Source organism: Labeo rohita, chromosome 24 (assembly GCF_022985175.1).
Source record: "Labeo rohita strain BAU-BD-2019 chromosome 24, IGBB_LRoh.1.0, whole genome shotgun sequence".
NCBI lineage: Eukaryota > Metazoa > Chordata > Actinopteri > Cypriniformes > Cyprinidae > Labeo > Labeo rohita.
The window spans coordinates 27095740-27122411 of NC_066892.1; the positions used below are offsets into that span (position 1 = coordinate 27095740).

General features: G+C 38.6%; 1 protein-coding gene across 1 annotated transcript; it reads left to right on the forward strand.

Moving 5' to 3' along the window:
* The first annotated feature begins 1169 nt into the window (after positions 1-1169).
* nrn1a (neuritin 1a) lies at positions 1170-7434 on the forward strand. The gene is made up of 3 exons (XM_051097792.1): positions 1170-1530; positions 4188-4332; positions 5817-7434. The coding sequence occupies exons 1-3, from the start codon at positions 1473-1475 to the stop codon at positions 6043-6045; spliced, it is 432 nt and encodes a 143-aa protein (XP_050953749.1). The 5' UTR covers positions 1170-1472; the 3' UTR covers positions 6046-7434.
* The last annotated feature ends 19238 nt before the right edge of the window (positions 7435-26672 follow it).

Sequence of the window (26672 nt, forward strand, 5' to 3'; positions counted from 1 at the left end):
GGCATCAGTCTCATGGGTTCTGTATAGTCTGGACTCTAAATGAACTGTCAGGGGACCTAATTACTCAGCAGCGAGACGCGCACGGTTTCTACTCACTGGTCGGATTCTCCTTCAGCTAGAATGCCCTAGGTAACTTTTTAGTATTCTCCTCCTGAAGTCAGTGTCTATGAAAAAAATGGTGTGCATCAATACTCAGTACTCATTGGTTGGCTACAAATTCCGCTGACGTCAGCAGGGTATGAACTTTTTTTTCAGTGATACAGACATCACCTTTCTCTAACGTAACGTAACCGTCATCTCAACCGATATAAAATGATTATTAATCTTTCTTAGGGCGTATTTCATATTTTTCAGTAACCCAGATTACAACTTTTAATTTATTAGGAACTCGGTATGTAAAAATATAGAAACATTAACACTTGTAATGTGTGTTGAAAGTGTGGTTTTATTTTTAAAAACATTTTTTTTTTTATTTGTTAGAGCATTTTTATCAAATTCTCTATGTGCTCACTTTCTTGACCCCAAAACTTTTCTTGACTTTTGCTTAATATAGTGCTATCAGGTGTTAAAAGTTCTGTATGAGCCAATATATAATTTTCACGATTCACAAAAAAAAATATTGTGCCAGTAATCATCAAAATACTACAGTCTGCTTCGTTTACCTCAAATCACCTCAGACAGACCTTGATAACCTTGCTGGAGTGTTTAAGTCATAAACAAATCATCAATAACGATTAGTTCTGCAGTAATAAGACTCGAAATAAAATGTGGGCACTACATTAATCAAACTGTGTTACAGCGCCAACTAAATCTGCACGGTGCAGGGTCACATTTCCATAAATTATCCTACAAATCCATAATTTACTTGATGCATCTTATACACAATACATCACAGTCATCTTATTAAGAAGGAGCACGGCCTATAACCAACCTCAAGCAACCTTAACTACCTCAATCTCACCAGTCTAGCAACATTCATGCATGCTCGATCTAAGCACCCTGGAGCAATGAAGTCTGCACGTGTATCCATATATGGGTCACGGGTCCACGTGTAAGCTTCATTGCATGAGGGTGGATAGGTGAGACCACCGGAGAGCAGATATATGCGGACATCTCCGCAATCCCTGAAATGCCAGTACAGTGCGAGAGGGGGGGAGAAGGGGGCCAGCCCGGTCTAGCAAATGAGAAAATAGAGAAGTGGGGAGTCCGACGGTGAATTTTACGTCAAGCTTGAGATGTGGGCGTGAAGAAGGGAGAGGAAAAAAAAAAAAAAAAACACGAGGCATTACCGCCTTCTCTTAACGGGGTGCACCATTTCACTTCACTGCGCCGCGCCGACAACGGGAAAAATCACAAAGAGTTTCTGAATAGCTGCGTGAACTAAACGGCGATGTTCAGCGTTCAGATTTGGTTATCTTTTCCCCTCACAACTATCTAAAATTGGCATATACTCCAATGGTTTTACTGGACGTATGATGGGATTAACTTTGTCTGGAAGATATATTTCATTGTTTCTTGCTGTTCAAATAGGTAAGCCGATCATTTCTGTCGTAGTATATTTTGGGATGGACTGACTTTTCCTTTTTAATCTTGTACAGATAACGTATTTATAATTCATAGATGAGGCTGTTTGAAGCCTGTATGGGTATGATTTTGTTATATATATTTGGTTATATATTTTCAGTGTATGTTTGTAGATATTTTAATTGCAATGTTACTGTCCCGACTGCGATTTAAAGGCTTGCAACTATTAGATCTGGGTCTTGGCTAAGAAAATACACAGCAATACTCTCTAAAGTGTTTCAAACGTATGACAATGAAGTAATTTCGCACTGCATCTCCATTAAAATGTTGGAGACTGTTCCGAAAAATAAAGCCCAGCAAAATCTTATCGGAGCAAGTTGGTCAAAGTATGGGACCGCCCGATCTTCTCCATAATAAATTATTCAAACCAATATTGAAAAATAATACGAAACAGGAAATATGCATTAAAATGGTAGCATCAACAGATTTTACTTGCAAAGAGTATGTTTTATACAAGCACCACCAGATCTGTATGGTCCCATGTGTCCATTTACGAATAACGCAATAACCACAAAAAAATCATTATAATTGCTTAAAAATTAATTGCTGGGCAATTGTTGTTTTAGAATTTACAGAAGACACCAAGTCATGTTCCTCTATTATTGTGCTTTTTAAAACGGTTACTTGATAGTGCTGTTGCAGAGCTCTGCGATGAAAATTGCATGTTGTGCATTACGATGAAATCAGTAGCGATGAATTGTGGTTGTTCGTAAAAAAGCGAGTGCAGTTACCTAGTTGAACTACATTAATTTGCCATAAACCCCCTCCTGACTTCATTGAACAGATTATGCGGTGCCAGGTTGACACCGGTACCACTGACAGGGTCTAGTAAAGTGGTCGTGACCACTAGTACAGTAGGGTAGGTGAGTCTATATTAGATACTCAGTTGTTTCTAAATATAGATCATCGTGTCTACAACGAAAAACGATTTTAAAAATTCACGCAGTGTTGTCGTTTGTGACTGTTATTTTCCACTAAAGAAAATAAAGGCAGGGAGGACCGAAATGCATTTTAAATATGAAAGCATACATGCCATTAATACGCGGTTTTCTAAAGCAAGCTGTATGAGCATCTTTGTATTTCGCATCCTCATATCCGCCATGTTGAGGTCTGAATATTTCAATTATTTTAATAAAAATGCACGAAACAGGTTATAGAGAGTATAATACAAGGCATTGCATTGACGCTTTTGTTTTTGCTCAGTATGATCTGTTGGAGGAATATGTTTGTAATGTTCATCATACGCGATTCGTGTAGAAGAAAAGGGCGATCTGTCCGTGATATCACAATTATAGCGAGATAATTCGTTATGTAAGCCTTCAACGGTGCGGCATTACTCAGTTACACCTTTAATCCAGTGTGTCAGGAATGTATACAACAATTTAACAATTTCAATTGTGCTTTATTAGTTCGATATTTTGTGTAATTGCTGGATGCATTTTTTATTTATTTATTCCGTGGGCGATAAAGAATGCACTAAACGACTGTGCTTCAGCTATATAGCATCAACCAACGACTTCTTACGATTTACGAAAATATAGATGCATAATAACCGTCATGATTGCATCTATATTTTCCTTTTCGTTTTTTATTTGAAATATAATGCTTGAAGAATAGAATATAGGAATGTGTAGCGCATAACAAATATACAGCAATGTATGATCATATAACGTAATGCATATAATGTAGGAACATACACAACGGTTAAATAATATAATGCATGTAATATAAAGAAGGTACACATGTACTGCATTAAATACAATATAAAATGGATCATATAGCATGAAATGCATATAGTAGTAGGCTAGAGTAGGCTATATAATGCATATACAGTGCATCGACGCAGGGTATTGCATATAATACTACAGTATGCAAAGCATTTGATACAATGTAAGGACGTATATAATTCTAAGCTATACAGTGTGCATGTGGTTTGTAACAGGGTGTGTTCATCTTGCCCATATTCCTACAGTGGTTAATGTGCAGAGAGGCCCGGCCTGAATTGAACAGTGATATAACTTCATCAATTCACGGGATCTCGCTGCTTAACGAACCTGAGAAGAAGCCACTGGCGTTTAAGGTTCGTTAAGCAAAGGGATCTGGTCAATTGATCAAGTTGTGACCTCCCAGTCCATCACCGTGTCCCAAATGAAGAGGGAAGGAAAAGCATGTGTGTCCAAATCTTCTCATTTTCCCTAATAGATCTGTCATCAAAAAAGAGACTCTTTTCTAGATGTGTAAAAAAAAGGGAGGGGGAATACAAATCACTCAGAATGAAAATCTCACCTCGCACAAGCCCACATACCCCCACCCTCATGTAAACCATTACATCATCGTTTGTCCACGCGCCACCCTCATACTCAACACACACACACACAACATTATTGTGCGGAAATGTTTTATGTCTTAAAATCGCTTCAACTTTATTTATTCTAACCAGAATAAAAAAGAGCGAAGAACAGAATATAACAGTCAAATACCAAATCTTTAACGAACACAAGTGCAAAAAAATAAATAAATAAACGGTATTCTGAAAGATTAAAATAATAAAGACGTTGACGGTTTTAAAAATCGTTTATTTACGGTCATATCTCGTTTTTCAGCCTATCTGCTGCAGGCGGTTCGAGCGGCTGGGAAATGTGAAACAGTGTTCAAAGGTTTCTCCAACTGCCTGCTTCAACTGGGAGAGAACATGGCCAACTATCCACAGGAGCTGGACGAGAAGGAAAACCTTCAGACCATCTGCAAGTAAGGGAAACATGCATACACACAACAGATGAAATATACGTGTGTGAGAGAGCAGGGAGGGAGAGAAAAGGGTAAAAAAAAGAGAAACGGCGAGAGGAGCCAGATGGCACAAGGGGCCCCTTGTTTAATTCGACAGCTCCATGAGCAGAAATAGAGCCGTGCGGGCAGTACGCACTATTCACATTTTACCAGTTAATTACAATTAGATGAACCATCTCTACACGCCAAGGCCAAAGGTCAACATCTATAATTGGATCAGATCTGGAGGTAATGCGCGAGTATTGTAAGCGATCCGCCTTATAAAATAACGGGTTCTTTTACAGCCGTGACTGAGCGAATCAAAACGGAACAGCATCTTATTACAGTGGCTAAAATTATATTTCCCTTTCCTTCACATTTTTTTTTTCTAAATTAAGTCTGCCTGTCGTTTTTAATTTCATATATACTCAGCTCCGTTTTTAGACCATTCAGTTTTATTTATTAAATTACTAAAATTAGGTGCCTATAAAAGGTGCACTAAGAAGTGTTCTAACAAGGGCGAAGGAACACTGCAGTTTTTTTTCCATATACTATGCTATTCTTCTATATACGTTTTTTCTTTGCTGATTAAGTAAAAGCATATTCTTTCTCGGAATTCTTTTGTATTCTAATTTATTTGGAGCTCAGCTACTTGTTGTGTCCATTTGTAGACGCAGGGTTTAGAATGTGGGTGTGTGTTCCTGAAATAAATTAATAAATGATAGGCTTGAGAGTGGGATAGAGGAAGGGGGTGGGGCGCAGGAGGGGAGTTGTAAGAGAGCGGGAGAGATGGGGAGGGCACTAGAAGTCACGTGATACGGAGACTTTCCCTTTGGAGCCGCATTACAACTCGGGTTTCCCTCGTGCCCTGTCTCCTCCTTCACGTGGCTACATGAGGACTCATGCATGCTATCAAATGGATCCCTTTCTAATAATTGTGTATTTACGTGGATTGTATTTTTTAGCTATATTTTGTTATAATCATTTAAATAATCTGAATAATTCAATGAATATGCTATAATGTACAAAAGCGATGTGAATATTCTAAACAAAATACGATATTCAAGTGTTCACTTAATGTTATTTTTGTAGTAAACGAAAACGGAAGTTGAATGCAGTCAAATAGCCTACGTTAGCCTATTTATGTTGGCATAAACGCATGCGAACTGAAACCAAATATCAAAACTGCTTTTCACATATAGGATATTGCAAGGAATTACAAAACCAAATAAAGAACAGAGAGGGAAAAAAAACAATTTCCGCAGAACTAGGCATATATTTTACAAAATATAAACATAAACATAATAACAAATAAATAAACGTAATGAAAATCTATAATAAGAAGAACAACAACGAGAAAACTAGAATAATGTTCTACTTGAATTTGTAAATGAAATGTGACGCGTTACTCAAATCAGACGTGAGTAATGATTTCTTTCATTGTGTTTGAAATATTTGATTTGCAGTTACTGGGATAATTTCCATGCATGTGCGACCACTGCTCTGGCAGACTGTCAGGAAGGAGCCACAGATCTGTGGGAGAAGCTGAAAAAGGAGTCCAGAAATCTGGACTTTCGCGGCAGCTTGTTTGAACTGTGTGCGGGCGGGAACGGCGCGAGCCGATCAACGGTTCCGTTCGGCGTAACGCTGATCCTGACTGCACTGTCTACGCTTGTGACGTGGATGCAGTTTTAACCCACGGGGAAAGAAGAAGAAAAAAAATCAAAGAAGAAAAAAAAACAAAAGAAAAGAAAGAGAGAGAGGAAAAGACCGGACAAACCATCAACACAAGAATAAAAAAAGAATAATAATTAATGACGATCCAAATTCATCCTCACCCAAATGGATTTATATACCTATTTCATCTGGAGAAAAAGACGTTTTTTGCAAGAGACAATGGCAAGAAGAAGTCTTCTGGGAATGCTCAAGCACATTTGCCTGACTCTGGGTCGATTTCATGAAATATTTATCAGATATTGAATTGAAATGACGGCCTGAATTTCTGAAAGGTCCTGGTTAGAAGCGTAGTATTTTATAACATTACCGTCTGTTATGAATGAATTATTACTGTAGGCTTTTCACATTCTCAACGGCCATCATGCATATAGAAAGATAGGAAATATTCTCCCATCCGTTTGTTTTTATATGCTCTTTGTCAATATTTAGTTATTCATTTATCAAATTTATTTTAGTCAAGCCAAGTATATGGATGATGTGTGAGGGGGTTAGATGGTTTGCTGACCCACCAATCCAGAAAAATATAAGGAACGTCTCTAATATTCAAGATGCTAATAACAGGCTATAAATAATAATAATTATGAAAATAATAATTATAATAAATAAACCTCAGGAATGACTAAAGGCTTCTATTTAGTGGCACAGAGATCAGAGAGAAAGAATATAAAGGTTATATATATATATAAAGATTTTATTAAGGAACAAAGAAATGTCAAATGTAGCCATAAAAGGCTGTGAGATAGTTGACTGTTGCCATTTTGTTTTTCCAAAATGCTATTCTATTCCATTCAAAAAAAAAAATGTCTCTTTACATGTAGGACACATAACAGTATAAAGGTAACACTTTACATTACAGTGTCCATATTGCATATAACAATGTGTAATTAAAGGCAAACAGCTCCAGAAAACAATTACACGTCAAGTACACGTAGTTCATTACTATTACGCAGTACTTACACAGTGATTACACTGCAGCGTAAAGTGTGTAAAGCCTGTGTTTCTCCCGACAGTACCGTAGCACGAGAATATCTGGATCTTGACATTACTAGTTGGATGACGTGAATTTTGCTAGCTTTATTTGATGTTGCCAAGGCATAGACCACGTTTCACTGCCTTCAGAAGATGTGTATTTTGTTTGTTCGTTCGTTTGTTCGTTTCTGGGGATGTTGCATATGAAATACCTGAATATTCAAAACCATACAAGTAAATAAGAGATGTATGTGAAATGAAAAGAGAGATACTTTAACCGAAACAGTTTTAAAAACAGATTGATTATACAGGTATATAAAATAGACTGCTAAAAAGAAGTATTTAAAAGTATTAAATAAAAACAGTTACTGTTTGAAAGAGATTTGTGTTGTTTTTATTGATGTAGCCATTGTGGTGATTACAATGCATCTCCTTTTTACCTAAAATCAAATATAGCCTAACGCTTATCCCTTATATACAGCCTGAACAACGGAGCGTTAATTAATAATGTTCAAAACTAGATATAGATCACATTTCTGAGGCGTAGGTTCAACGAACAAGCGTTTCTCTTCCAGCTCCTCAAACGGGCGTGAACGAGCACGCATGCGCGCGCAAAGGCGAGACTCTGTCGAGTAAAGACGTATTGTTTCATTATTAATAAGGTGGCAGAGGGAGTCATTTCATATTGATTCTCCCGCGCTCAGCGCATTTCTGCAGCATATAAGCCGCTTGTCTGAGCGAAAACAACCTCCAGATTGAAAAATGATAGTCGAGGGAAAAAGTATTTATTCCGAACACATTTTGAGAAACATTAGTCTATTACCTTTTCGAGAGGCTACGGCCTTTTCCTGTTGAAAGTCAAACAATGAACGTCGATATGATAAACAAATGAGAATTAAAAAAAAAAAAAAATTAAAATACATAAAAAAAAAATACAATTTAACACTTTATATTTTTTTACGTAGTCTAATTTACAAAATTACATTGACACAGTAATGAGGGTTTAAAGTGAACCTTTTTGTTTAATAGATTTCTTATTGCGTTACATAAAAGGGCAGCCTACATTTAAATTTCGCCTTACTCGATTTGACGGATAAATGTTTTTGGAATATGTAACATTAAAAAATAAATAAATAAAATGTCTAACTTCAAGAAATAAAAATAAAAGATTAGCTCAAATATTTGTCTGAATTTTTTTTTTTTTTCATTTTAATTTGATTAGATAATTAACACCACCTAAACATTATCAATATAACTAATTCAGAAACTGAAAACATGCTCATCAAAAGAAATTCACTGATGTATCAACTGTATTGAGAACGCATTTCTGAATATTTCTGCATATAAAATTGAATCTAAACCAATATTTAAAAAACAGAGTTTAACGTGGTTTAGAGATAGGAATAACTGCTAAATTATTTAAAAAAATATTTTGAAATGTACAAAAGGAATAAAATACGTTACATTAAAAAAAGAGAGTCACTGGTATATTTTTACAACAAATGCATTAAAACTACTTTGATACGATAAATAAAATAAGAGTGTTGTTTTCGCTCATTTATTTAATACAGCCTTTTTGAAAATCAATATAAATCAGACCTTGTATAAAAAAACAACTCCATTTGATGCATTGAGAAATAAACAAGCTTATTTGGACCGGTGGTAAAATGAGCACTAGTATTCTCCCCGGAGGTGTGAGACTGCATGAATGGGACTGAAGTCCTGGAACGCATTTTTTATTGCTCCTTTTTGAGTTTGAAAATGAGATTGGATTTCATTCTGTCCCTGGAAGGGGATGACGACTACATTTGTAATCTCATTAAAATGCATGTTATTCTGTTGCTGGCACTGAATATATTATCCTCCACAGATCTTTGTGTGTGCATAGAGATACATTTCTCTTAGCTAAGATTTTTTCCCCCCTTTTAATTCTGCAACACTCAATGGAACATTTTCTAACCACACAAAATGAGGAGGCTATACTGATTTTGACATTTAATCTTTAACGACGAAAGCAGAGGACATACACACTCACACTGAGATGGCTGGCTCCCCTACGGCTGCTCCACAACAGACTATGCATGACCATTTTTCAGGGCTGGCAGGCTTGATCAATGTGCCCATGCCAGTGCCAGGCAGACATGGCACTGCTTGTTTAGCTGTGCCTATTCTCACAGTGCTGTGAACGCAAAGGCAGGGCATTACAGTCATGCAGAGGATCATGGAAGGTTGTTTTTTTTTTCTTTAGCAACACGGTCAGTTGTTTAATCCACAAAGCAGAGACTCAGAGACTCAGACCCAGATTAACATTTTGATGCTGGTCAGTCAATCAATCAATCAATCAATCAATTAGTCAAATTACCTCTCAAATTATCTATGGTCGCAAGTTGCGATGCTGGTGTTTCCCGAATCCACATTCCAGCGAACATTCGCAAACAGCAATGCAAAGTTGTGTGATTGGAACTAGCTCTCCACCTGAGGTTAGTCAACTAATCGAAACAATAGATCCCTATGGAACTATTCACACCAGGCGAGATCATCCGCGGCGCGAAAAAGCAAGGATTTATTATTATTATTATTATTATTATTATTATTATTATTATTCCATACAAACAGTGCATGTCTGCCTATTATAGAATAAAAATCCACTTTAGATCTAAATCGGAAGTTTAGCACTCGATGAAGTTTAAAGTGAAAAAAAAAACAAAACACATTAATAATCACATACATTTGCACATATAACTTGGTGCTAATTGTACCTCTGTTTATATTTTAAGATGTATTCTTGCAAGTATTATAGATAGTTTGTGTTTCTGGTGTAGAATCGAACTTTATCTTAATTTAATGCAGTGTATTAAACAGCGGAGGATGTTAAATCCATATAGGAAATGCATATCGGAGGAAAAGCGCCACCTAGCGTGCAGGCGTGAATTAGCAGAAGGTGATCAATCCCCTGATAGCACATGTACATCTCGGAGATGTCTGTTTGACATTTACATCTGCAAGACATCTGCGAGATGTAGTAATTGGACGTTTCCTATCAGATGTCAAACAGACGTCTATTAGATGTCTTTAAGATGTTTATGATTTAGAATGTATGATTTAGAATATATCTTACAGATGTCTGCCAGACATTGCAAGAGATCTTAAGCGGACATCTTGCAAAGTACATGTTCTGTCTGGGTCGTTACGTACTCGGTATGAAAGCACGGTTCATCTGCGATTCACATTGCGCCCAGTGTGAAAAGCCCTTAAATCGTACATATTTTACCGATTCGTATGAATGACCTACCGGTAACCCTGCCCCTAAACCTACCTCTCACTGGGGTCAAGACAAATCGCAGTAGACAAATAGTGAGGTCGTACGAATTTGTAAAATTTAGTACGAATTGGTCGTAAGACAGCGTTGGGTTAGTTTCTTGTTAGTATGGCATATGGACTTAACTAGATCAAGCACATAAATGATTAGTTCACTTCCAGAACAAAAATTTAGATAATTCACTCACCCCTTTGTCATCCAAGATGTTCATGTCTTTTTCCATATAGTGGACTTCAATAGTGCCCCCAAGTTTGAACTTCCAAAATGTAGTTTAAATGCAGCTTCAAGGGCTCTAAACAATCACAGCGGAGGAAGAAGGGTCTTATCTAGTGAAATAATCGTCGATTTTCCAAACAAATTTATATACTTTATATACTTTTTAACCTCAAATGCTCATCTTGTCTTGTCTCTGCAGTGCACATTTTGGAAGTTCAAACTTGGGGGCACCATTGAAGTCCACTATATAGAAATGTTTTCCTCAAAAAACTAAATTTCTTATGAACATCTTGAATGATAAAGGGGTGAGTAAATTATCTGTACATTTTTGTTCTGGAAGTGAACTACTCCTTTAAGCAAAATAAGCGATGTAACATGCAGTACAACCTATAGGCTGTATTTCATTTCATACATACACCAATTTTAATCTACGTAATTTCGTTGTAAGTACAAATAAAGCGTTGTTTTTGAGAGTGCGCATTTGCTTACATGCTTCAAATACGTCCCAACATACCTTTCATGGAGAGTCTATTCGCCCTGCTGAAAAAAACAATAGAACCATCACAGAAAATTCTAATGGTTTCCACTAGAAATACCATTACAAACATTACAAACCATCAACTTTTAACCATTAAAAATGGTTTTCTGTAGTGTGTTTTGGGACATATTCCATTAGGATTTATTGGTTTTAACAAGCCACCAATAGAAGGTGACCAATTACTAGTAGAGACCAACAGAGTCCATTACCGTTCCATTAAAACCAACACATCTGACTTATTCCACCATATTGTGTTGCATTTTCTCCTATTCATACATAGGTCTAATGTGAACGCATATTCTTCGTACGTATATCATACTGTAAAAGTCTTTGGTAGTTGCTGGGAACCCACAAAACTAGAGAATAGTCAAGCAGTCCTCATATGCCATTGTTATTTACAGAAATAATCAGGCATTAATTTGCTCTCAAATTGATGAATTAGCATAAATTATCACTACACCTACTTGATGTCATTAACGACCAGTAAACCAATGGTTTGAACGATGAAAGCACGGCAAAGGTCCTCATATGTTTTCGGGTTCGTTTAAATAGCAATGGTGTTGTATTGGCCTGAAAAAAGGTTTCAAGTTTTAGAAAACAATACCAGTATATCGGCTCAATGTAAATGACAAAAATGCAAATTTGCAAAAACAATGACGTAATGCACATGCGTACGTTCACGTAGCATTTCTTCACACAATGAGGTTGCCAACTACTGGTCTGGCATGTATAATGCAAAAGTTTTTTTTGTGATCTGTGTGAACAGAATCGTTTTGACAATGTTGTCATATGCACGTGAAAAACACAAAGGAAAACTTTTATGTTTTTAGTACATTGCTATTGTTGTAAATGTAGCTTTAGTTTCGACAACAATGCATCATACTATGATGGTTAACCTACTATGATAGAAACACAACTAATGACATTTCGGGAAAATAAATAAATAAATATTAACAATACAGCAGAAGTAAAGCAGTGAACCGCTTCTGAGTTTGTAACGTTATACTTCCAAGTCAGAGGTCTTTCCTGGAGGTTACTAATGACATTAAGTTTTGCCATCAGCAAATAAATGAAGAAATTAATCAAATTATTGTTGACTTAACGCCTTCTAATAGCACACATGCCTCATCATCTCACCTCACACTGAGCAGCTCAGTAAAGGGTCATAATTAAAAGCCCAAAGCGGGTTAGTTCAATGGCGTCTATGTCCGAGCTGGCCATTTTGCTGCATCTGGGAAACAAACACATTGCTCTAATGTAATTACAAGAGCTGGGTAATCCAAAAGTACCTATTAGTGCCAACCAATAATGAATGCGATGAGTTGTAGATTTAGGCAGAACAATATTTCAATAATGGACCTCAGCGTAGTAAACTAAACTTGGAAACATGGAAACATGGAGTCAAGCCAAGGAAATATGTTTGGTTCTGCTTTACAAGTCAGTGTTAGTCAGTGTTGTGCTGTTGAGCTCGGACAAAATGTTCATTTATTGCCGTCTCAATGCACATCTCAATTTGACATAGTTTGGTGAAGATGGATTGGTTGACACTCAGACTCATATGATGAGCTTGTATAATGCACCACATGGATCCCAAACTTAATGGGACAAAATTGGATCATGTAGGGGTGAAAATTGAATTAGGGACCATATCAGCTGTAGGGACTACTTGAGCACATTGTTCTCTCTCCTGGATGATGGTGAAGATTTGCTCATCAAGGGGCAATTACATAAACATGAGTTTCACCTCTCTACAGCTTTGCATTTTATAAATAGACATCTTTTCATTTTTGCCAAAATGTCTGTAAAATCACACATCAAAGATTGGCAGCGACTCATTATAATGGTTATTGCTTTCAGCTTTGCTGTTTGTGAAATCTAATGCCTTTATCCACATGGCAAGTAAACTGTTTCGTCACGCTAACTTTCAAAGGTGAGCTCTTTGACGTGATTTATGCCGACGTTATTGGCAGAATTCATAACTTTCAGCTGCTACTGGAGGAAAAATGGTCCCGGACAGGACTTCACTGCATTTATTTTCTCCTCTCATCTTCCTTTTCATAGATATTAAGCCATAAAAGGTATAGGACCTCAGGCAGAAAAGAATCATTTAGCATTTAGCAATTCCTCAAGACTTTCAATTCCTTGTTAAATCAAAGCATCAATCTTTAACACTTGCCAATGTTCTACAAAGGAGGAGTCAGTGTCCTGCAGCGGCTGCAAAGAAAAATTACTTTTTAGAGGTTATGGTGACCTATTGGATATTGGTAGGAAGCTTGTACAATCTGGAGGGGGAAAAAAAACATAGTGACGTATGTCTGATTAATATGAAACTTTTCTCCTGTTTTTCAGACATACAGTCATTATAGCCACCCAGAGACGTTTAGTTGTGTTGCACACATTTCTCATGTATGACTGATTCAGAATTTACCATAATGAACAATTATGGTCCCCGTTTCATAACCAAGATTGAATAAATTGCAAGAGTCTAGTGATACTTCATTCTGAAGAATGGATGAGTTTTGGAACCAGAAACTGTTAATATTCAAGAAGAACAACACAAATGCAAACAGTGAACAAGAAATTCATATTGAGCAACTTACATTTTGTCTATTTTTGCTCCATCAGTGAAAATGGTTGATAAACCTTCAGCAGAAGCATTACAACACATAGCAACATACAGTAGTGTGTTTCCATCCTGAATTATTAATTAAACAGTGAATGATTCAGTGACTCACACATAAAGCCACTTTATTTCTTCTTGAATGAATCAGCCATTTTTTCAGCAGTCAGTTAAAGATCCAGTAACTTAGATCCAGTAAAAGATCCAGTAACTTCAGCAACTTTGAATTAGTGGTTTTGAACAACTGGTTGAGTGAGCGATTTGCTTACTCTTGAAAACAGCCACTTATTGTCACTATAAGGGAAACAGGTAAATTTAGCTCAAAGGGAATGAATAACTGTGTTTAATCAATGGTTCCTTATTTTGCCACTCCTGCAAAGTATAATTCAGTCATGATTTACATAAAGCGAAGACTATATGTTTAACCCAAACTTGATTAATACCAACATTTGGGAAATTAATTAAAGTGATAGTTCCTACCTGATCTCATGACGAAAATGTACCTATGGGAACTTTTTCTCAAGATGTAAAATAATACCAATAAGTACATATCACTGCAATTTCCAACAGAAATGAACACTGGAGGCGATAAAACAGTTAGCACCTGTAATTGTTTTCATACACAGTTATGATTACAGCTCCATATGTTTCACTTTCCGGCTGTAACAAGCTTGCTCGGTAGCTCAGCTGGCAAGGAACTGGACTTAGGATGTGAAATCAGTGGGTATGAATCCTGTCGAAAAACTCATGATGAATGAGCTGAAAGATGAGAGATCGGAAAAACAATCGCTAAAACGGCATGCTTGCAGTTGTATTGTTACGTCACATTCGCTTTTGTTCATGCTGTTGGGTAGGTTTAGGTGTAGTGCAGATGGTACATTATTTTAAAATGTCATGGAGCGTTAGAGTTATAGCGCCACTCAACGGACATTTCAAGTTAAAACCAACATCACATAAAACGTACCATATGTATGTTCATCTTTTCCGGGGAAAAAAACCTGAACACTCTTTTAGCGCCACTCAGTGGACATTTCACATTGAATATGTCACAGGACGTACATGGCAGTACGCATTTCGTGTCTTGCAAAAAAGTTCCCACAGGTACGTTTTTGTCATGAGATCAGGTTGAATAGTTCATCCAAAAATGAAAATCATCCCAAGATTTACTCACCCTCAATCCATCCTGAGTGTATATGACTTTCTTCTTTCACACAAATACAATCAGAGTTATATTAATAAAAAAAAACAACCCGATCTCATGGCAATTTGGTGGCTAAATGTACATATTTTACAAATTCCCCAATTCGCATGAATTTGCACAAATGACCTACCCAACACTGGGGTCTAGACAAAGCATACAAAATCATATGAGTGAGGTTGTACGAATTTGTATGAATTAGCCACCTCGTAAAAGACACACATATTGGTCGTGAGATAGTGCTGAAAAAATGTCCTGGCTCTTCCAGGCTTTATAATGGCAATGAATGGCTGTTAAGTTTTTGAAGTCCAATAAAGTGCATCCATCCATCATAAAAAGTACTCCACACAGCCCTGGAGGGTTAATAAAGGCCTGCTGAAGCGAATCGAAGTGTTTGTGTAAGAAAAATATCCATATTTTAAACTTTATTTACCGTAATCTCTAGCTTCCGCTAACTGTTGTACGCATGTTTACAAGAGAGTGGTGTTCCAGCGGATGACGTAGGACGTAGGTGTAGTGTAAGCTCTGGTTAGCATATGCAAGTTTTGTTTCCAGCAAAGGAAAACCAGTCTCCTTTTGCCTTATATTGTAATCCTCCTACATTTGTCTTTACAAATCCTTGTTTTGTACTTTGTGACCAGTGTTTTGTTTTGCATGTGTTGGTCATCGCGTTCATCCCCGTCCAACAACATCCACTGGAATGTCACTTTCTCGTGTACATGCGTACAAGAGTTCATAGAAGCTAGAGATTATGGTTTATAAAGTTTTAAATATGGATATTTTCCTCACATAAACACATGGATTCACTTTAGAAGGCCTTTACTAACCCCTCAGAGCAATGTGGAGTGCTTTATGATGGATGGATGCACTTATAAATGCACTTTTGGACTTGGAATCAACAGACATTCACTGCCATTATAAAGTTATATAATGCCAGTTGTATTTGTCTGAAAGAAGAAATCATATACACCCAGGATGGCGATTAAATGTAGTAATGGGGTAATTTTCATTTTCAAGTGAACTATCCCTTTAATAACCACACACATACCAAAGATCAGATACATTCCATAAACCATTCTATAGCCATTCATAATGACATGAATAATCTATGGTTAAAGCATAATAGTCAAGCCTCTTGTTTGGGTACTTCTAATTATTTCATCACAGACTGATTTGTTCTAAGGTCGTATAGCAACTACTGAAAAAATAATGTAAATCTCAGTGTTGCCAAGTCTGCGTTTGTCCTGCGGGATTGTGCTACTTTTATAATGCTGCCGCAGGCTATTTTATTAGTCCGTGGGCTGAAGCGAAATCCCCTGGTGGGACTCCCTGGAAGCAGGTTTTGACCCCATGGAATGCGATTTTGATAGTCATTTTCTCGCAGAATGCAACTGGGCTAGCAACAAGGCAACCATGACAAATACCCACCACTAATGTACAGATACATACAAGAGGCATAAGTTATACACTTACAATCCTGACGTCTCATCACAAGGAACTGAGTACAAAATTTGCTCTCTTAATGTCTCTCTTTATAATACTGAACTTCTGAACTACAGATGCTTTATATCCACTTTGTGGTGATGCCTAAAACACAAATCGACTGTCTCACCTGTCTGCAGCTGTGAAACAAAGATGCTGTTAGACTAGAGTTCTGGGCCTCTGGGCAAAAACAAGCCTGTCTGCTGCTGGAGGATCAACCAAGCATTATTTGGTATCCTTTCAAGTCTTCTCTAGGCAGCCAATATAAAATAATATTGGCTTGGTTTCACAGTAAAGAACAGCTTAACAGCACCCATACCATATTTCTGAGCTGACGATGCCCACACAATTCACATCCAAGAAGAAGGCAAAAACAAAGCAGATATATTTAAAGAACTATGAAGTAGAGGGTCAAACAGAAAGTATTGAAAGAGAAAGTGAGAGGCGATTATGTAGGGAAGAGGAGGGGTGAAAAAAGACAGAAGAGAAACATGAGGAAGAAAAGAAGACAACTGACAGACAGCTTCACAGAGAAAGCGGTAAATGGAGACAACAGGAGGAGGGAGAATGAATGACTTTTTGCAAAAGAGTCAAAGGAGAGAGAAACTGTGACAGAAGACAGAATGAATAGAAGAAAGACAAGGGAAAGAGAGGAAGTCAGACTAATTGCCTCAGTCCTGGATTTGCGCCCGTCAGATGCCGCGCAGTGACATTAAAATTGATTTCTTTTCTGCCACGGATCACCTGCGCTGCTGGAGAGAGATCACAGACGGCCTGCCAGCGCGAGCCTCGGCTCCAGGAGCTGCTGGTGCAGGGGACACGGGGTCAGATCACCATCACTTTAAATGTGTACATGAAGAAGATGTTTGTGCCCTTTATGCTAGAAAAACAATTAGATAGATAGATAGATAGATAGATAGACAGACAGACAGACTGAAGCGTTTTTCAGCCAGACTGAACCCATACAGATGACATCATCTCTTTCACAGATTTGCACTCGCACATTCCTCTCTCTCCCTTCCTCCATTTTTCTCCTCCTCCCTCCATTTCTCTCCTCTTTCTACACCATTTTACAGCGATAACTAGATTTCCTCACGTCGGTTGTTTCTGATCTAAAATTCTGTGGCCGTACAGAGAAAAATGTCTTCATCAGTTTCTATCAGATGTGAGCTTTGCAGGGAAGCAGACTTCCCTTGATAAGGAGACTGTAGCTGCTGCTGGAGAGAGTGTTGCACCACCTTCTAAAAATACCTGTCCTAAATTCTCGAAACCCAAACGGAAACACAGAAGCACTGATTAGATCTTGTCTAAAGCTGACATCCGCCAAAATGAGCTGCCGTTAGTAATGTTTGCTGTTTCTTTTGTGTAAAAGGCAAATCGTGAGAAGTCGTTTTCACCGGGCTTGGTTCTAAATGCTGAATATCCCATTTGGTAAATGTCTGTCGCTAATGTTCCTGATTTTTAGAGAAATTCTCTTCAGTTCTGTTTGATTTCTGTATACCTGTTTAAAGAACAAACACCTAAAGACATACTAGTTTACTCACCCTCAGGCTATCTAAAAAAGGTATATGAGTTTGTTCGTTCATCGGAACAGATTTGGAAAAATTTGAGCATTATACACTGATCAAAATTATAAACGCAACACTTTTGTTTTTGCCCCCATTTTTCATGAGCTGAACTCAAAGATCTAAGACTTTTTCTATGTAAACAAAAGGCCTATTTCTCTCAAATATTGTTCACAAATCTGTCTAAATCTGTGTTAGTGAGCACTTCACCTTTGCCGAGATAATCCATCCACCTCACAGGTGTGGCATATCATGATGCTGATTAGACAGCATGATTATTGCACAGGTGTGCCTTAGGCTGGCCACAATAACTCTAAAATGTGCAGTTTTATCACACAGCACAATGTCACAGATGTTGCAAGTTTTGAGGGAGCGTGCAATTGGCATGCTGACTGCAGGAATGTCCACCAGAGCTGTTGCCCATGAATTGAATGTTCATTTCTCTACCATAAGCTGTCTCCAAAGGTATTTCAGAGAATTTGGCAGTACATCCAACCGGCCTCACAACCGCAAACCACATGTAACCACACCAGCCCAGGACCTCCACATCCAGGATCTTCACCTCCAAGATCGTCTGAGACCAGCCACCCGGACAGCTGCTGCAACAATCGGTTTGCATAACCAAAGAATTTCTGCATAAACTGTCAGAAACCGTCTCAGGGAAGCTCATCTGCATGCTCATCGTCCTCATCGGCACCTGCAGTTCGTCGTCGTAACAGACTGGAGTAGGCAAATGCTCACATTCGATGATGTCTGGTACTTTGGAGAGGTGTTCTCTTCACAGATGAATTCCAGTTTTCACTGTACAGGGCAGATGGCAGACAGTGTGTATGGCGTTGTGTGGGTGAGCGGTTTGCTGATGTCAATGTTGTGGATCGAGTGGCCCATGGTGGTGGTGGGGTTATGGTATGGGCCTGCGTATGTTGGACAACGAACACAGGTGCATTTTATTGAGGGCATTTTTAATGCACAGAGTTTCCGTGACGAGATCCTGAGTGATAATGCATGGACCCATGTTGCAAGGATCTGTACACAATTCCTGGAAGCTGAAAACATCCCAGTTCTTGCATGGCCAGCATACTCACTGGACATGTCACCCATTGAGCCTGTTTGGGATGCTTTGGATCGGCGTATACGACAGCGTGTTCTAGTTCCTGCCAATATCCAGCAACTTCACACAGCCATTGAAAAGGAGTGGGCCAACATTCCACAGACCACAATCAACAACCTGATCAACTCCGTGCGAAGTAGATGTGTTGCACTGCGTGAGGCAAATGGTGGTCACACCAGACACTGACTGGTCACAATAAACATCAAAATAATCCACAGGTAATCCACACCACTCCAGCCCATCAATTAACGACTTGTAAAGCCAAAAGCTGCGTGTTCATAAACAAATCAATCATTACAAGGTTTTTAACTTAAGGTTGTTGCTTCAGACAGAAGATGGACTTTAGTGAAAAAGTCCATCTTCTGTTGTCCTCATACATCAAAATACACCCACATTTTTGTTTATAACTGTTTTGGTCTGCTTTCGCTTGTAAATCTTGCTTGATTTGTGCATATTTCTTTACTGATTCGGACGAGATCACTGGAGAAAGAAAATATTATGGCTAGAGGGCACATTTGAGGTTGAAAATGTCTTAATGATGGATTTGTTTCTTACAAACACACAGCTATTCACTTCTCAAGGCAATAATTGATGGACTGGAGTGGTGTTGATTACTTGTGGATTATTGTAATGCTTTTATCAGCTGCTTGGACTCATTCTGACGGCACCCATTCACTGTAATTGTAACTGTAACACTGTAACTCATCTACATCTTGGAAGGCCTGTGTGGGTGAGTAAATTTCAGCAAATGTTCATTTTTTGGGTGAACTGTTCCTTTAAACATACCGTGCAGGGCCAGCACTGAACCCAGATTCTGAACAAGATTTTGGCATTACACTAATTCAGGGGGAAAATTACTGAACCAATAACAAACAAAAATGCATTATTCATGCTGTGATCTACAAGCTTCAATTCTCTGCCAGTCTGGTAAATATCCGAATGTATTTGCATTTCTAAGAGCCCCTGGGAATAAGGAGTACGCCTTTGGTTCCCTTGCCTCAAGGTGCTGTTGTAACATTGGTTTGAAACAATATTACCATGTTTGTTCAAGAAGATATTAAGTATCACTTTAATACCTATTGATGTGCGATAATGCTGTTTGCAATTAGGATAATCAGATGAGAAACTTAGGCTCCAATGTCAAAATCCACTCAAGAGTGAACACGAGATACATTTTAAAGAACGCATTTTCAGAGGAGCAACAGTGATTATGCTACGCTGAAAAAGACGGCATATACAGAACGAAAAAAAAAAACCTAAGTGGAGTTAAATTTCGAACGCTAGGAGACGTGTAACATCTGTTCGAGATATAAATGCGAGCTGGGTTTCTTTCTGACAACCTAGCCAGATTGGACTTGAGCTGAATTTCCATGGCAACCACTTTGTACCACCTCGGTTGCTCAAATCTGGTTGTTTCATGCATGCTGGCTAGGGCTGCATCTTGTCCTTGCATGCTCTGAACAGTCAATCTTCAACACTCTTTATGGCTTCACTACAACGGAGCACGTGGCTTCAGCCTCCCTGGGGAGCAGCTTGATATCGATTTCAACAAGACTTGCATGACTCGCTCTGAATCATTGTGCAATGATTCAAATACTACTCCCACTATTTGAATCTTGGTCATTGTTTCAAACACTAATCGTAGCCTAAGTCCTTTGATTCTCTATTGTTGTTGCGGATCAGATCAACTTTCCCTCATCTGACTAATTGCCTGAATTGTGTACAGTGGTTCAAATAATACTTCCTCTATTAGAACTATGTTCAACTCTAATACATCTCTTTTAATCATTTGTAATGAACCAAGTGCTATTACTACTGAATCATGTTTAACGATTCAAATGCTACTCCTCTATTTGAATCGTTTATTAATTCAAATTTTATTAGCCCTTATTTAATCATATTCGATTATTGAAATGCTACTTTCCTCATTTGAATCAAGCTCAGTGATTCAAATATAATTTTCCCTTATTGAATCATGTTCAGTAATTCAAATAGAATGCCCACCATTGGACTGAAGTTCAGTGATTCAAACGGTACCCCGTTTGAATCAAAAGCTACTTCCTCTTCTTGAATTAAGTTCAAATATTCAAATACTAATCTACTCCCACTATTTGAATCATATTTAATAATTAAAGAATTGTTTTACATCTATATGGCACATCTTTTGTTTTGTATGACGCACATATGTAACCACACCTCCCCCTGACAATAGGTGTGTTCGACTTAACGCGGCGCTGCGCAGCTCGATCAAATTCTGACTTGAAGCAGTGCATGCCGGTTAGAAATTTTGTCTGACTTGAGGCGGCGCCGACGCTTCGTGACTGTCACGTGTTGCATCAAAGTACCGTGATAGCGATTCGAGAGCAGCCGGCTGACTAAGCCGGCGCAGTTTCTTCAGAGCGGCTGCAGAAGCTCTGATGATCACATGGCTGTTTCACGATTGGCCAGATTCACCACATGACAACGATCATGTGTGTATGTGTGTGTAGTACATGCAAATAACACCGCGAGAGCTTCACTAACGAGAGCAGAAAGTGTCCGACTTGACGCCTCCGTTTTCAACTCTGCCCCCGACTACTCTCGGCTACTCTCGTTGATCGCCGTCTTTAGCCGTAGATGAAGTCAAACACGCCTAATGAATCTATATAATCTAATGCAGGTGTAACAATTAGTCTACTGAAGGTGATTTAAAGATGAACCCATATGCAGTTTCATTTAAGCAACGTGAAATCCAAAATCCAACAAAGTGATCAAACAATAAACACAGACTTGACTTGACTTGGAACAGAAACTCACCAAGAGCAGGTTACAACATCAATACACAACCAGGAACAATGGCAACATGAGGGCTACTTATACCAAACAATCAGGGTCACATGACACAATCCAACCTATGAGAAACAAGACACGTGACTTGGACAACAAATCAGAACGTGACACATTGAACACAGGAACCAATAGGTGTGTTCGACTTGAACGACGGCTACAGACGGCGATCAACGAGATTAGTTGGACACTTTCTGCTCTTGTTAGAGACGCTTTCCCAGTGTTTGCTTACTCTGTCACAGATGAAGTGAATTAAATGCAATATTTGTCAAATACACAGACGTTTCAAAAGCGTTTTCATGAGCAATAGAAACACTTTTCATATCCTGCTTAATACAGTGCCATTTGAACGAGAACAATGTTCAACATAAATATATTCTATTTAAATAGTAATGAAGTGGGGTTATATAATGTGACAAGTCGGCTGCCTCCCCCCAAGTTATCAGCTTCACCCCGTCGGTAATCGCCGCCCTTCACCAGGCTCCCGACGGGAGTGGGCGTGTGGGAGGAGGAGGGGCGCCGAAACATCCAGGTCTGGCGGCGTGTGATGAGGCACACCTGATGTGAATGAAGCCTCATCACCGCCGCTGTTAAAATGCAGAGCGCGCCTCTCCTCAAGAGACCGGTCTCTTCCCCGTGCATGCACGCTGGTGTCCTCGTGGGTCCAGGAAGGGTGCGTAGAGGGACGAGCGCCGCTGATGGACGAGCTGCCGGACCCGTGGTCCGAGTGCGAGCCGCATGGAAATGGCTGCGGGCCAGGATGCCGGGCCTTCTCACCGGCCTGAGGAAGCGCCGCCGCTAAGGAATGGATGAAGCCGCTAAAGGAAGCCGCTACCCGTCATATTGCCGCGGACCCCGGTGGGAAGCAAGTGCGGCCGCCGGACTCCGCTCCTTACCTGGACCCTTCCCTTCTGAACACTACCCCTCCTTCACGGATTCCCTTCACGTCGAGGACACCAGATCCCCCATTTATTTTGGACACTTTTTCCCCTTTTTGGACACTTTCTGTTTATATTGTTTAATAAAAACCTCTCCGAGGCCTGACGTCACACCCACTGTGTCTGTCGCTTTGCTCCCACCCGTGACAATATGCTTTTATGACAAACGTAACTCAATATAACATTGTGACTACAGTAAAAACACTTTTACTGTTTTAAAAACACAGATTTGTGAGCATTATTGGACTTGAGGATGTTATGCTGCATTCATGCCATACCGTAATTCTGAGATGAAAACACGTGACATTTCTATCTGGAATTATGTGTTTCTATGGCAACACTATCAACGCCAAAGTTCCTGAACACGTAATAACAACTTGTAAATGTTTTTAGAATTATGACTTAAACCAGTTACAGATGTACCACGTGACAGCCGTCAGGGTCGTTTTGTCGTTCTTAGGCGCTACCTCTAAGTCCGAAAACATGGAAAGCTATAGGTGTGTTCGACTTAACGTAGCGCTGTGCAGCTCGATCAAATTCTGACTTTAAGCAGTGCATGCCGGTTAGAAATTTTGTCCGACTTCAGGCGGCGCCGACGCCTCGTGACTGTCACGTGTTGCATCAAAGTACCGTGATAGCGATGACTCAGCCGGCGCAGTTTCTTCAGAGCGGCTGCAGGAGCTCTGATGACCACATGGCTGTTTCACAATTGGCCAGATTCACAGCATGACAGCGTACACGAGGCGTCCGCGCTATCTCAAGTCGGACAGAATTTCTAACTGGCATACACTGCTTCAAATCAGAATTGGATCGCGGTGCGCAGCGCTGCGTTAAGTCGAACACACCTAATAGCAGGAATAATTGAGGGCAAGGGAATCACATGGCTAGACAAGGACCATGGCTAAACTTCAAAATAAAAGACATGAAAACATGAACAACAAACAAAACCCAAACCCTGCGTTACAGTAGGAGACAATAAACTTGGAAAAAGTTTGTGAACAGACAATTGGCTTCATGTTCAGAATTCTTTCCATGGGCCTACGCATGGACTGAGAATATTGTCGGACGGCATCGAAAGGTAAAGAGTTAAGATATTTATTAACAAGTGGGAATTTCTACAGACAGGTAAGAAATAGTCTTTAATGTATTATTACTACTGTCTGTTAAGAAATTGATTATATTTTCGTGCCGTGAATTTACCCTCTGCCATATTTGGCAGAGTGGGTTATCCTTGTCTTGTGTAAGACATACAAGGAAGATCGGTATCGAATCGCAACCGACTGTTAATCTGCAGGTTATCCTTACAATTTATATGTGGGAAAACGATGGATGTTTTGCAAAAGATACATTTTTCATTACCCATTCGTAAAAAAATCAAACAGACGCTGCATGAAAAGTTATCTTCACTACCTGTTCTCACATTGACAATTCTTAGTCTTTCCAAGACTAAATCATTTTTTTAAATGATTCGAAAGAGTTGGTATTTTGAAGTCCTTGCAAGGCACTAAAACAAATAAACTGCTAAATCGCAATTCTTCTAATTGTCTATGTCACTTGATCTGGACAGGATGGATGAAACAGTAGAGTAGTATGTTTCAGCAGTTTGTTTAGTACAAATTCAACTAATGGCTATTTGCCATTCTACGATTACTTGGTTTTTACTCTGTTTTGTCTCCGCCAACGTGTTGGATTGAGTGCGCTGCTATTTTAAAAAACATTGTCAGTCATCAACAAAAACAACATTATGAAACGATGCTGTTGGTTAGATGGATGACTGTATTTAGATGATTTGGCTGAAAAGATTTTAGGACATCTGAGTTATGTATTGGCTCTGAAAATACTTTATATAAAAAGTGGGAGCCACAAGAGAATTATACTGATAAATTAATAAATAATATAATGTTAAATACAGGTCTTTTAATATATAGCTTGTATTACATCTTGTTATTTTTAGATGTTTGGAGTCTGTGTCCGTTATCCCTGGGGGACAGCTTAAAATGTGATAAATTGCAGAGACTTCAGTTTGTGTTAACTAAAATAACTTGTGCATTGTGATGACTGCAAGATTGAGTGATTTTAAATGGCCGTAATCAGCTAATACTAAAAAGAAAAAAGAAACATAATTTTTCTTGACTTTGGTTGTCACATTTGGTAGACTATTAAGTCTGAAGTTATAATACAATGCATCATGCCGATGTATTTTATAGAAGTATGATATGCCCAAATCAGAATCAGATTACTGCTCTTTTCTGCATTATGCAAAGAAGAAATTGCTTGCTCTTTCCCTGCAGAGGAGAACTTGTTAATTTAAAATAAAATAAGGAACTGCTGTACATTGCTAACTGGATGAGATTCCTTACATTTTGAACAGTTACACAATTGCTTATAATGGGCTGCGGTTTCACCCCCTTGTATAAGGAACCCAATACTTCTGGGGCTTGGATGGTGAAAAACTAAGACATAATGTAGGAGCTGCCAGCCATGACAGGCAGGGAGGAGAATAACTGCATCCTGAGTCAAAACTCCTGTGTCCCACCAGATCCTCATCTCTGAGTTACAGACTGGAAGACACAGCATGAAAACAGAGACACTGAAACAGCCAAAACATGTTCATCTGACTGATGATATCAGAGACTTTCATCTCTTCCCTCGTGGGCAGATACTGCATATACAATAATCGCTACAGAGACTGCTTTAAATTTCGATTTGTCATATAAATCTGCAAGTTTGCAGTTTGATAATTCACTGGTCCTATAGCAGTTCTTACACGAACAACAAACTGCTTTCTTTTAATAGGCACCAAGTCCAACCCTATAGATAGAAGTTAAAGGAGAAGTCCACTTTCAGAACAAACATTTACAGGTAATGTACTCACCCCCTTGGCATCCAAGATGTTCATGTCTTTCTTTCTTCAGTTGTAAAGAAAAATGATGGTTTTTGAGGAAAATATTTCAGGTTTTTTCTCCATATAATGGACTGATATGGTGCCCCGAGTTTGAACTTCCAAAATGCAGTTTAAATGCGGCTTCAAATGATCCCAGGTAAGGATAAAGGGACTTACCTAGCGAAACGATCAGTTATTTTCATAAATATAATACAATTTATATACTTTTTAATGTCAAACGCTCATCTTGTCTTACTTTGCCTGAACTCTGTTTTTTTCCAGTTCATGACAGTTAGGGTATGTCGAAAAACTCCCATCTCATGCTCTCCTTCAACTTCAAAAATCATTTCAAAATCATCCTACATCACTGCAGAAGTACCGATCCAGTCTTTGCAAAGTGAACATGCAAAGAAGATAAAACATCCTTAACAAAAAATGTAAAACAGCGATATAGGACCATGTTGAGGGAGAACATGAGATTTTCGACATACCCTAACTGTCATGAACCGGAAAAAGTAAGACAGTTAAGTCAGGCAGAGTAAGACAAGATGAGCGTTTGACATTAAAATTGATATAAATTGTATTATTTTTATAAAAATAACCGATCGTTTTGCTAGATAAGACCCTTCTTCCTCGGCTGGGATCGTTTACAATTGCATTTGGGATCGTTTGAAGCCGCATTTAAACTGCATTTTGGAAAACCGGGGCACCATAGCAGTCCACTATATGGAGAAAAACCTGAAATGTTTTCCTCAAAAAACATAATTTCTTTACGACTGAAGAAAGAAAGACATGAACATCTTGGATGAGAAGGGGGTGAGTACATTATCTGTAAATTTTTGTCCTGGAAGTGAACTTCTCCTTTAAGTGTTTGCTTGATTTCTCAGTCAGCTAAAACTCGGACTGGATTTAGCACAGA